Source organism: Bubalus kerabau, chromosome X, assembly GCF_029407905.1.
Source record: "Bubalus kerabau isolate K-KA32 ecotype Philippines breed swamp buffalo chromosome X, PCC_UOA_SB_1v2, whole genome shotgun sequence".
NCBI lineage: Eukaryota > Metazoa > Chordata > Mammalia > Artiodactyla > Bovidae > Bubalus > Bubalus kerabau.
This window is the reverse complement of record NC_073647.1, coordinates 143,732,618-143,745,605: the sequence shown is the minus strand read 5'-3', so window position 1 is coordinate 143,745,605 and position 12,988 is coordinate 143,732,618. Positions and strand designations below refer to the sequence as shown.

The 12,988-nt window shown below is 40.9% G+C and overlaps 1 protein-coding gene across 1 annotated transcript; it reads right to left on the bottom strand.

The window, feature by feature from the left end:
* Positions 1-9,075: 9,075 nt before the first annotated feature.
* Positions 9,076-10,749, bottom strand: LOC129639335 (ARL14 effector protein-like). The gene has a single exon (XM_055564434.1). The coding sequence runs from the start codon at positions 10,747-10,749 to the stop codon at positions 10,294-10,296; it is 456 nt and encodes a 151-aa protein (XP_055420409.1). The 3' UTR covers positions 9,076-10,293.
* Positions 10,750-12,988: the final 2,239 nt, after the last annotated feature.

The following is a 12,988-nucleotide window of genomic DNA, read 5'->3' as shown; positions in this document are numbered from 1 at the left end:
GACAACAGAGGGTGAGATGGTTGGATGGCATCACCGACTCAATGGACATGAGTTTGAGTAAGCTCCAGGAGTTGGTGATGGACAGGAAAGCCTGGCGTTCTGCAGTCCATGGGGTCACAGAGTTGGACATGACTGAGTGACTGAACTGAACTGAAGAATTCCCCTGAGCATAGTGCTTTAACGGCTTGGTAAAATTTCAGGTGTACATAAATCTGGGGTGGGGGGTAGAAGACCTGGGAAGTTTCTTGGTGAGCTACTTCTCCATGTGGAACTATTACATGACACTGCTATGAAGCAGCCTAGAAGGAGCTCTGTTCTGAGAAGAATCAGTATGTGACTTCTTCCTTCTGGGGTTCCCTGGGACACCCCTGCCCACAATTCTTCCCAATACTACCACCACACGACTCTAACTTCTCAGCATCTTTCCTCCCCGCTTCCCCTCAGGCCAACTTCATTCCGGAGCCCAGCTCACTGGTTTTCCCAGGGTCTTATCCCACCCAATCTTGGCCATAGTCCAAAACTCACCCATTATCCGGGGAGGTGTCACTCAGCTGTCAGGACCAGGAGAGTTGATAGCTGAAGCACTTGAGGTGTTAAGAGTTGATAATAGCTTGCTGAGTCAACTCCTCCCAAGGAATATTTCCTTTTAAACAGGAACAGTCTTGAGTCAGTGTTTTTTCACCCCTTGGCTCAAAGACAGTGATTATCAGAACAGCAACCTAGGGTAGAAGGTTGAGGCTACTTATGGCCCCAGGCTACCAGGGCAGAAATTCTGACTGCTCCAAGAGCCCCACCCTCTGCCTTAGGTCCTATGACTGCTCCAAGGGCTGAGAGGGTCTCTATTTCAACTGCACCTGCAATCCACACCTGCACACTGGTAGAGAACCCACTTTACAGGATTGGGGAAGGGATAATGCCAGCCTGTTGCCCAGGTGCGGGTGCCAAGGCAAGATTGAGAAACAGTGCCTAAAAATAGAAAATCCTGATTTTTTCTTTTTGGACTCACTGCATGGCCTATGGGATCTTAGTTTCGCAACCAATGATCAAACATGAAACCTCTGCAAAAGAAGCGCAAAGTCTTAACCACTGCACTGCCAGGGAGGTTCCCAAAACGTGTTTTGTTGTTGGGAAAATTTCCAAATTACATAAAAGCAGAGACTACAAGTAACCACTCTGGACTTATCCAGATCCAACAACCAGTGCCTTGCCATTCTTGTTTTACCAGGTACCCCCCCACACTTCTTTTGAGGGGGTTCAAGTTTTCTGTAAAGCAAATCTCAGTTATTATGTCCTTTTTACTTTAATATGCTTCTCAAAAGGAAGGACAGAAGGAAGGAAAGTGTTTTCCTTTGTTTTCCTCATATGACCACAGTGCTATTATTACAGTTAAGAAAATAATGAACAATTCATAAATACCATCTATCACTTAGTCCATGTTTAAATTTTGAGACAATTTGGAAAACTGAGGAGTACTTTTTAAATAGTGGGACTTTTTTTTTTTTTTTCCACATCAGGGCTGACAGAGTTACAGGAATAAATTAGGGGAGCAGAGATGGTACCCTCTTAGACCCTCTCCAAATATCCAATTGATTCAAACTAAGGTGGTGGAATCTTGTTGAGCTGAAACAGCCAAATTTCTACTCCTTCAGTCCAGTAAAAGTGCTGTTCCCAGTTCAGCCCTGTGCTCCAATTCACAAGATTTTGTAAGGCACTGGAAGGTTGCTTCTACCCACCTCCAAGGGCTCATTATCAGTCTCCCTCTAAAACGTGGTGAATAAGAGACTCCATGTACATTCTAAGGGGGAACATTAGGGTGTCCACTTGTTTATATCAAAGGTTGCAAGAAAAAATGATGAGGTTTTGTACATTTGTACATGAGCCATGAATTGTTCATTAACTTTCTAAATGACCAGTCACAATCTACTGAATTTGGAAGAACTGCCAAAGATGAAACAGCTTTTCCTGCTCAACTGGAACTAAGGGAAAGTGGTTTGGGACACAGAGTGACAAATCAGGGAAAGATAAAAATCACCGCAACTCTTAGCAGCTTGCCTAGAAAAGAGCTGGGTTTAATTTTATCTAATAGAGCTTCTCCTTGCTCAAAATGAGTGTTTTCTCATTAAAAGTAGCATTTAACAATTTTTCCTAAGTTCCGGCTCTATTCTCAGGACTCACTATTTGAGGTCAAGTCACCCTCACAACCCCCTTAAGTTGATGTAATTATTCTTCTGACTTTTACTAATGAGGAAAGGAACAGAAGTGCAGGGAAGATAAAAGGATACACTGCACAAGATTACACAGCCAGTTAGAATTGGAAGAGGTAGGGCTTGACCCCAGGGCCTCCATCTCCAGCCTGCATTCATCACCGCTCTGTGATACATACCACCTCGGGATGAAATGCTATGTTCTCTAGTCCACATGGGCTCATCTGATATCGTTCCTTCCATTGCTAAACTCTGTCCCAAAACGTCTCCCATTGTCCTACTTACTCTCTGCTGATTCTCCTGTTTTTCCTAATAAAGTTGTGAGTCCTTGAAAGCAAGGGCTGCTATGTCCCCCAACAGTGCTCAGTAAATGGCAGGCATTCGTTAAACGTATGTAACAGGACCAGGACTCAATCCCAGTGCAAAATTTAAGAGGCCAATACGATGAATGATGGTTTAATGAAATGTTTATTGAAAACTCAGGGACTCCCCCGGTGATCCAGTGGTTAGGACTCTACCCTTCCACTTCCAGGGGGCACAAGTTTGGCCCCTGGTCAGGGAACTAAGATCCCCCGAGCTGTGCACCATGGCAAAAAAAAAAGAAGGAAAGAAAAATAAAAATCCGGATCAGTTACAGTGCCATGCTAAACCACACTGGAGTCAGAGGCCAAAGGAAAAATCAGCAATGGTGACCCCATCTTTAAAATGCTGATATTTTGGTCATAATACGTCTTTTGTATTAACTTTGATTTCTTTAAAATACTGCATTGAAATATTACTTTTCTTGATTACTGAGGTTTTTTGGCGACCCCACCCAACCTGCCTTAAATTTTTTTCCGAAGGTGAGCGGTTCACTTGCCTCATCCTAGTCTAGGTCCTGGGTATAACTGAATAAACAGTTGATTTCACACTCCAGTATCTACATTTGACAGTAGGGAAAACTGAAATCAAGGTGCAGAGAAGTAGAACACTTTATTCAAGGCGACACAACTAAGTGGTGTCAGATTTTGGAGCTTCTGGTATCTCAAACTTAGTATCTTAAGAAAGGAATTTATGCTTTAGCTAAGAATGACGAATAACACAAATAAATTAAATTCACAGGTAGGACAAAAATGTGGGCCAATGGTTTTAGAGGTTGCACTGAACTATGCATGATCAGCTACTTACATATGATAATACTGAAAAAACATGCCTCTATTGCCATCATTTTAAAAGATTTTATAATAATTAATTCAGCAAGCATTGATTTAGTACTTACCATGGAGCTTTTCCTCTGTTATTTACTTCAATTTTATATTTAATTTTTTTGTTGAAGTGCAGTTGATTTACAATGTTGTGCCAATCTCTGCTTTACAACAAAGTGACTCAGTTATATACATATAGACATTCTTTTCTATATTCTTTTCCATTATGGTTTAACACAGGGTAAATATTGAATATAGTTCCCTGTGCTATACAGTAGGACTTTGTTGTGTCTTTTTTATTTAATAGAACTCGCAGTAGGCCATAAGATGACCTCAAAACATAGGTAATCAATTAATTTGTTAGATTAGCCTCTGGATAAACTAGCATTAAATGAAATGAATATGTTTTCAAGGCAGAGTCTACTGTCTGGGCCATCAGGGAAGCCCACACACACACACACACACACATACATACACACACACACACACACACACACACATATATGAACACATGTTCTTGAATCTTAACCACTGGACCACCAGGGAATTCTATAGTTGCTACTTTCTTTTAGTTCTATTTTTTTCCACTTTTTTTTAAATTACACTTTATTTTGTATTGGAGTATAGCCACTTAACAATGTTGTGATAATTTCAGGTGGACAGCAAAGGGTAGTTGCTATTTTCAATGAGTAATGGAAAAGACAAAAACAGGAACATATGGTAAAAGAAAAAAGAGACATTGTTTCTAGGAAATTCTTTGTGTTTGTTCGAGTCATCTAAGGTTGCTTATCTCAGTCATTTCAAGCAGGTTTTTAATGAGCTATTGACCAACACTCCTAAAAAGCCCCTCAAAAAGCATGTCCTGCTATCAATGACTCATCATTAAACAAACATTCACTGAGCACCTAGCATGTACTAGGTTGTGTGTTAGATGCTGGGGATACAGAGATGTGGAGTCAAAGGCTGCTTTGAAGCATGGTGTAAGTGGGAGAAGGTCAACAGGCAAGAGTTCCAAGGTCTGTCAAGAGGATTCTTGGAAGACCTCTCAGAAGGGCCGGGACAGTGCCAGTTTGCAGCTGGGGTGTTTGAAAGTACCCTATAGATAACTCTCGCCAACCTGAAATGTGAATAACTTACAAAGACAAAACAAAGAAGTTGGCAGGTAAAGAGAAAAATGTTAACTTCACCCTTGAGAGCTGATACTGGAGAACATAGTGGCTGAGTTGGTAAAGAATCTGCCTGCAGTGTAGGAGACCTGGGTTGGATCCCCTGCTTGGGAAGATCCCTGGGAGAAAGAAATGGCAACCCACTCCAATACTCTTGCCTGAAGAATTTCATGGATAGACGAGGACAGGCTGCAGTCCATGGAATTGCAAAGAGTCGGGACACAACTGTGCGACTTTCATTTGTTTTCAGTTTCATATGCCAACAAGGGAGCTTCCCAATCAGAATTAAACTGATCCACCCACCCAGCATCCAGGGACAGAGCCTGCCCCTGGAGCACTGGAAGACAAGGACTGGGGCAGCTTGTACTCAGAACGTTAGGGTTTAGACAATCCATGCCCACATATTGTCTGTATGGTATAAACAGTGTGGTGTAAATGTGTAAACATGTATGAATGAACTTTACTCCTTAAAGCTAATCCTTAGATTAATTAATCCTTAGATTAATCCTTAGAGGTTGTTAGTTAGCATTTGAACCCACATTCCAGAGAAGTTTAAGCACTACAAATGACATTATCTAAATCTATACCCAGAGGATGTTAATAAATATGTTAGAGATACTTTTTCATTGCCGAAAAGACTGGTATTTGGTGTGTGTGTGTGTGTGTGTGTGTGTGTGTATATATAGCATGCTAGAAAGATTATACTGGCCTAACAGTCCTCACAGAAGTAAAGGAGCTCTCTTGGGTCTCTTCTATAAGAGACTCATTCATTAGGGTTTTACCCTAATGACCTAATCACCTCCCAAATATCCCACCTCCTACTACCATCACCTTGGGAGTTAAGTTTCAATACACAAATTTTCAGGGGACATAGTAGGGACAGAGGTTTGTAGTGTCATCTCTAGTTTCAACAGGTGAGCACAATTCACAGAGAAGTATTCAATCTATAAATATTTATTGGGCCATTAATATATAAATAGCAAATATACAGTAGTAACCCTAGATGGTAGATGGTATTTCCAAAAATAACCACCACAGTTTTCCAAGGGTAAAATTTTTTTCTGTATGCTATGTATATAGTGCCCAGAAACCAGGGACCCCTTAAATATGTTTCTTATGTTCAGTAGATGATTAAGCTCTGCATACATATTGCGTTTGAGAAGGGAATGGCAACCCACTCCAAGACTCTTGTCTGGAGAATCCCATAAACCCAATGCCTGGCATGTGGTAGTTTCTCAATAAATACCTGCTGAATAAATAAAGGCATAAATCTAGAAGCATAATACCCCTCTGTGCTAGCTAGCCATTGCTGCATAGCAAATTACCCCAGACATTAGCATCTTAAAACAATGATCATTTCTTTTTTTTTTAATTTTATTTTTAAACTTTACAAAATTGTATTAGTTTTGCCAAATATCTAAATGAATCCGCCACAGGTATACATGTGTTCCCCATCCTGAACCCTCCTCCTTCCTCCCTCCCCATACCATCCCTCTGGGTCGTCCCAGTGCACTAGTCCCAAGCATCCAGTATCGTGCATTGTGTGATCATTTCTTATCTCACAGTTTATGTGAGGGAAAAAGTCAGGAAGCAGCGTGGCTGGGTGGTTCTGGCTCAAGGTCTCTCACAAGGTTGCAATCTAGGTGTCAGCTAGGACTACAGTCATTCAAAGCTTGATGAGGCAAGAAGACCCCCTTCCAAAAATACTCACAAGGTTGTTGGCCAGAGTTGCCAATTCTTTCTCATGTTGGCTTCCTCATAGGGCTGCTCACACAGGGCAGCCGGCCTGCTCTAGAGCAGATGATCATGATGATGCAAAAGAAAGGCCACATTGCCCTTTATGACCAAGTCTCCAGTCACCATCACTTGGGCCTTATTCTGTTCATCAGAACCAAGTCGCTCAGTTCAGCCACCACTTCAGGGAAAAGCATTACAAAATATCAGAGGATCACTGGGGACCATCCTGGAGGGTTACCTACCACACCTTGGGAATTGTTAACTGACTGCAAATAGCAGCCTCCAAATGCTCAGACAAATGTGTTCTTTGCTGTGAAAGTGGTTATAAATTGTTTATCAGCCTTTCTCTTGTAGTTTTGTGAACATGGTAACACTATTACCTCTCTGCTTTTCAAATGCAAAGGGCACTTCAGCAGGTAAATGGACAGTGATAACAACTACTTTTGCACTGCAAAGATTCCAGGTAGGTTCAGATGAATTGCTTTAAGCAAGTTTTGGTTCCCATCTTTTTTTTAATTAAAAAAAAACTTTTTTTTGGCTGCACAGCATGTGGAACCTTAGTTCTGCAACCAGGGATTGAACCCACATCCCCTGTGTTGGAAGCACAGAGTCTTAACCACTGGACTGCCAGGGAAGTCCCTGGGTTCCTATCTTTGAAGCACAAGATTGTTCTTTGACTAGAATGCAAGCTCAGTTTGTATTTCTCAAGCCCATCTTCACCAATTCAGCAAAGCTAGATAGACCAGTTTGAACATTAAAAAGAAAAACTACTAATTCTGATAGCCCATTTTATTTAAACTCTTGGTCTAAGATGACCTGTAAAAACAAGCCAAGTATGAGGTTGCTGCAAACGTAATTGTGGTTTCAAGCCACAAATTTTAAATCATTATAACTAGACTCAAACACATCTTTATGAATCAAAATAGGAACCATTACAATCAACGGATTTTTGCCAACGAGAAATAAGTTTGTTTATTCCTGTAGCATAAAAATCTGTGCTTCACAAAAACAGAAATATAGACCAATGGAACAAGACAGGAGGTAAGAATATACAATGGGGCAAAGCCAACCTCTTCAATAAGAGGTGATAGGAAAACTGGACAGCTACATGTAAAAGAATGAAATTAGAAAACTTCTTAACACCACAAAGAGAAACTCAAAATGTATTAAAGATGTAAATGTAAGACCAGGAACTATAAAACTCTTAGAGGAAAACACAGGCAGAACAGTCGATATCATAAATCAAAGCAAGATCCTCTATGACCCACCTCCTAGAGTAATGGAAATAAAAACAAATGTAAACAAGTGGGATCTGATTAAACTTAAAAGCTTTTGCACAGCAAATGAAACTATAAGAAAGGTGAAAAGACAACCCTCAGAACAGGAGAAAATAATAGCAAATAAAACAACTGACAAAGGATTAATTTCCAAAATATACAAGCAGCTCATACAACTCAATACCAGAAAAACAACCCAATTAAAAAGTGGGAAAAGGATCTAAACAGACATTTCTCCAAAGGAGACACACAGATGGCTAAGAAAGACATGAATAGATGCTCAATATTGCTCATTATGAGAGAAATGCAAATCCAAACTACAATGAAGTATCACCTCACACCGGTCAGAATGGCCCTCATCAAAATGTCTACACACAGGAGAGGGTGTGGATAAACACTTGCACTGTTGGTGGGAATGTAAGTTGATACAGTCACTATGGAAGCCGGTATGGAGATTCCTTAAAAAACTAGCAATAAAACCACCATATAACCCAGTAATCCCACTGCTAGGCATATACCCTGAGGAAACCAAAATTGAAAAAGACACATGTACCTCAATGTTCACTGCAGCACTATTTACAATAGCTAGGACATGGCAGCAACCTAGATGTCCATCAACAGATGAATGGATAAAGAAGTTGTGGTACATATACACAATGGAATATTACTCAGCCATAGAAAGGAACACATCTGAGTCAGTTCCAATGAGGTGGATGAACCTAGAGCCTATTATACAGAGTGAAGTAAGTCAGAAAGAGAAAGATAAAGATCATATATTAACACATATATACGGAATCTAGAAAGATGGTACCACAGAATTTCTTTGCAGGGCAGCAATGGAGAAACAGACTCATGGACACGGGGAGAAGGCAGGAGAGGGTGAGATGTATGGCGAGAGTAACATGGAAACTTACATTACCATATGTAAAACAGATAGCCAAAGAGAGTTTGCTGAGTATCTCAGGGATCTCAAACAGGGTCTCTGTACCAACCTAGAGGGGTGGGACTGGGAAGGAGATGAGAGGGAGGGTCAAGAGGGAGGGGACATATGTATACTTATGGCTGATTCACGTTGAGGTTTGAAAGAAAACAACAAATTCTGTAAAGCAATTATTCTTCAATTAAAAAATAAATTTTAAAAATCAATGAATAATTTTAAAAAAATCTGTGCTTCAGGATTTGATTAAATTCTTGGAAAGCATTTTCTGCCTCCTGCTGGTTGTGGAAGCCTTTCCCCCACAAAACGTTGTCAAGATGCTTGAAGAAGTGGTGGGCAGTTGCCAAGAGGTCGGGTGAATAGGGCGGATGAGGCAAAACTTTTGCGCCAACCTAATATCACTATTATCAGGAATTTCTGATGGAAAGTGATTGGTGTTTGCCAAACAACAAAACATGGATTTGGTTCAGGGAAGGGTGGAAAAGTTTTTTCTTTTCTCTTGGGTCCAAAACACACACACTTCTGACACACACAAAAATCAAAGTAAGGAAAATTAAATGCTTTTTATTCATGAATTTGCCACACAGAGATATTGGGTGAGTTAGTCAGAGGCAAAAGTGGTCTCAGGTGAATATTTTCTAGTGGGTAAACATACATAGCCATTTGGTGGGATGGAGATAGGGGCCTTTGGTCTATTTTTAGCCCATTACGTCTACAGCCTCAGCCAGTGCCTGCACAACTGTGTTCAGTGGAAAGTCTCTTTGTGCCGAATCCAAAGCTTCACAAGAAGCAATTAAATGTTCATGAGAAGTAAACATGGAAAAGTGGAAAAAGCCATTTTCTCCTTACAGATCATTTGAATAAAACTCGGTATCAAAGATGACTGAAGAGAAACGTTCCCGATGACGCTGTGGGTGTGAACATTTTCATAGAGATTTTCCCTAAAAACAGTTTTGCACAATAGCTGCCAAACCTGTCCCAGATGTTTCACATCAGTCTTCTGAGATGGTATCTTCACTGAGGTCAGCAGAAACTCTAGCTGAATTTCCTTAAATCGGGTACCTCCAAGACCAAATGCAACTTAGGCCTTAGGAATTTTGTACCACCTTGGCCAGTTCTGTGTGGCTGGTCACCTTAGCCACCAAAAAAAAAAAAAAATGCTTTAAAATCATTTCTATGTAGCATTTAGATTAAAATTTGTCCTTTGAAGTCTGCTTCCAGTTGGCATTTTGGATATGACTTAAATTGAATCTCTGCTTTTGTGCTCATATGTTGGGCCACAGGGCCATGGGGCCTATTAAAGGTTTTTTAAAAAAAAAACAACCATATTTCATTTTAATATTGTTAAAACAGTAACACTAAAAAATGAGACTATGAGTATGCAGTGCCAAGTCAATCCAAATAGCAGTTCTGATTTAGAATTGATAATGTGTAGGATCCTAACGATAACTAGCTATTATAAACATATGTTCTATGTCAAGACAAGCTCTCAGCTACAGAATTCTAAAAATCCTAAACTCCATCTCCTAAGGTACCAGCAAGGAGGAAAGGGATTCTTAATCTGAGAGCAGAGTAGCAATGGAGTTGCTGGTTACCAGAGGAGGAATCTGAGTCATCACAGCAGGAAGGTTAAAGGACAGTGTATTACACAGGGTTCTACGGCTTCAGAGAACACTAGTCTAAACTATATTTTTAAAACTTTTTTCCCCCAGTCCTAAAATTCACCCAGGAGAAAGAGGCTGGTTTAACTGCAAAGCAGAGAAAATTGATCAGCCTGGAGGGCTGCACCTAGTCGGAGAGGTCGAATGGCATCTTGCTGATGACCTCCCCATTCTCATTGACTATGGTGTCGTAGGCCCAGCGGCGGTTGCAGCGGCAAGTGGGCCCGCACTTGGTGGAGTTACACTTGGGGCACGGGTAGAAGCAACCCAGGCAGTCTTCATCAAGGCAGTCACACAGGTCAGCCTCATTGAAGGTGAGCCTGCCCTTTTTGTCATACTTGTTGACTTCGCGTTTTACAGAAACAAACTCATTCTTCTTTGCCATTTGCCCTTTCTTGATCTGCTGCCTTATTTCAGGATTAAAGTTGGCTACCTGAGGCCCAGGATTTTGAAATGACAACCGTTTTAACTGCCGATCCACCCGTTTCATTTTCTTCAGTTCCATCTCACTTGGTTTCTCAGGAGAACTTTGACGTTTAGGTCTCTCTCGCACGGAACTGCTCTTTTCTGCTTGTTCACTCATTTCTGCTCACCTGGGGACACAAACAAAGTCAGCAACCATTTGTGGGAGCTCAGTCAACCATGAGGACGCTGGAGCTGGTAAAAGTCATTTCAGAATGGGCCTATTAAGTTTTTACTTCAAACCTGGCTTAAGTGGATAGGAGCAAGTTTATCAACACCAACAAATCTTTGGACCAAAGTGCTTTTATCAGATAGTATTTCCTCCTTTATTTAACCATCTCTTTTTTCTATAAAATGTTTAACCATGTTTGTCTAGACTAGTACTTCTCAAGCATTAATGTGCATATGAATCGTTTCATGATTATGATTATGATTAACTAGATTATGATTCAGTTAGGACTGGGGTGGGGCCAGAGAGTCTACCTTTCTAATGTATGCCCAGATTCTACTGATATTGCTAATTCCAAACCTGCTTTGAGTCTCAAGGGCCTAGAGCTAAACCAATAGTGATCAGGGGGCAAAAATTGCTTTGCTTTAATAGAAACCCAGTTATTCTTCTTAGGTGAGTGGCCCTAGGATAGAAAAACAACAGGTTTTTATGTAAAGAATCTCTCTCTCTCCACAGTCCCCCCCCCACCGTCCCCACACAAGGCAAACTCTTGACTTTTCCTCCAGCTAAATAGGTTTGAACAAAGAAAATACTGTTTGAACTACTTCAGATCAATAAACGTAGTCCTTGTTTCTAATGTGTAGTAAGTCATGGAAATTGGATGGGCATTTTTAGCAATTGCCTTTTCTCTTTAAAGCGTCAGCACATTAGGTGTGGTTTATTTATTTCCTTTGAAGTGACCTCCAGTTCTCAGGAAACACTCACAAGCTACTTTAAGGTAATTCATCATATTGAATTAGTGATTGGTTTTTAAAAGGCTTTCTAAAGTCAGTACATTCTCAAGGACTTTCAGTGTCGTTTCACCTCTCTCCATATCTCAATGTCTCCATCTGTAGGCTCTTCCCTCGCCACTGCCCCCATCCCTCTGTTTCTCTCCTAATTGGCCCATGTCCTACAGACTCCACAAAGCTTCCCAAACTACTGATAATTGAAAATAGAGAGGCAGAGGATGCCCATTTCTTTAAGGATGTTCTGCCTAGCTTCAAGAAGCAAACTGGCCGAAAGGAAGAGAGAGGATGGGGCATCAGCTGTGAGAGGATCACCATACTAGAGAAAAATTCCCTTTGCTTCTCACTGGAGAGTTTCAGGCAGTTCCAGAGGACTGGCCACACTCTGTTTGATCCATACTACTAATTTCACACAACAGGTTCCCTTTTAGGTCTTCCTCATCACTTGAACGATGTAGTGTCTACAGAGAGGGCAAAGCAAATGAGTCCCCTGAATCTCTCTCTTGAATTGGATTTATTTGCCAGGATCTTTTTGAGTAAATACCCAGGACAGAAATAATACAGTTTCATAATTTCTAAGTTACTCCAATGTCTTGGCAGGTCTAGAACATTTAGTTGTTTCGTTACTCTTATTCTTTGAGTTTTAATTTCATAGTTGACTATTTACCTTACTTTTTTTGGGGGAAAAAAAGGGTAGCAGCTACCTTTCTGATGCATTACCCTAGGCAGAGGAGCCTCAGGCATCACACTGCCAGGGGTCAGACACTAGCACTGTCTTCACCACTAACTATCTGACTTTAACTTAAGATGACTTCAGTTGCTTAACCTCAGTTTCCTCATCTGAAAATGGGGGTACTAATAGTACCTTCTCTATGGGTATGCTCTAAATGAGGTGCAGTGAGAACTTCAAAGATGATATAAGACCAGGTTTCTGCCGGCAAAGGTTGTCAATCTCCACTGGAGAGATCAAGTGTCTGCAGCTCACTGCAAGGACAGGGAAAGGTGCTCCAGTTCAGATTCGGAGAACCCTATGGGGGGTGGGGGTGGGGGTGGGGTTCGTAATAATCAAATATCAATAGAGGCATTCCTATTTAGAACTAAGGTTTTTATATTTTTTCTGCACCCCCCCCCCAGTTTAGTGAGGTGCTCAGTCACTCAGTTGTGTCCAACTCTTTGCAACCCCATGGACTATAGCCCTCTAGGCTCCTCGTTCCATTTTCCAGGCAAGAATATTGGAGTGGGTTGCCATTCCCTTCTCCAGAACTAAGCTTTACACCTTAAAGAATGCTGGTTCATCCCCATAATGGTAAAAAAAAAAAAAACTGTGTGTGTGTATGCATGTGCAAATTTGCCACCATAATTCAGTCTAAAGCCACTATTTTTTTCCATTCATTCAACAAATA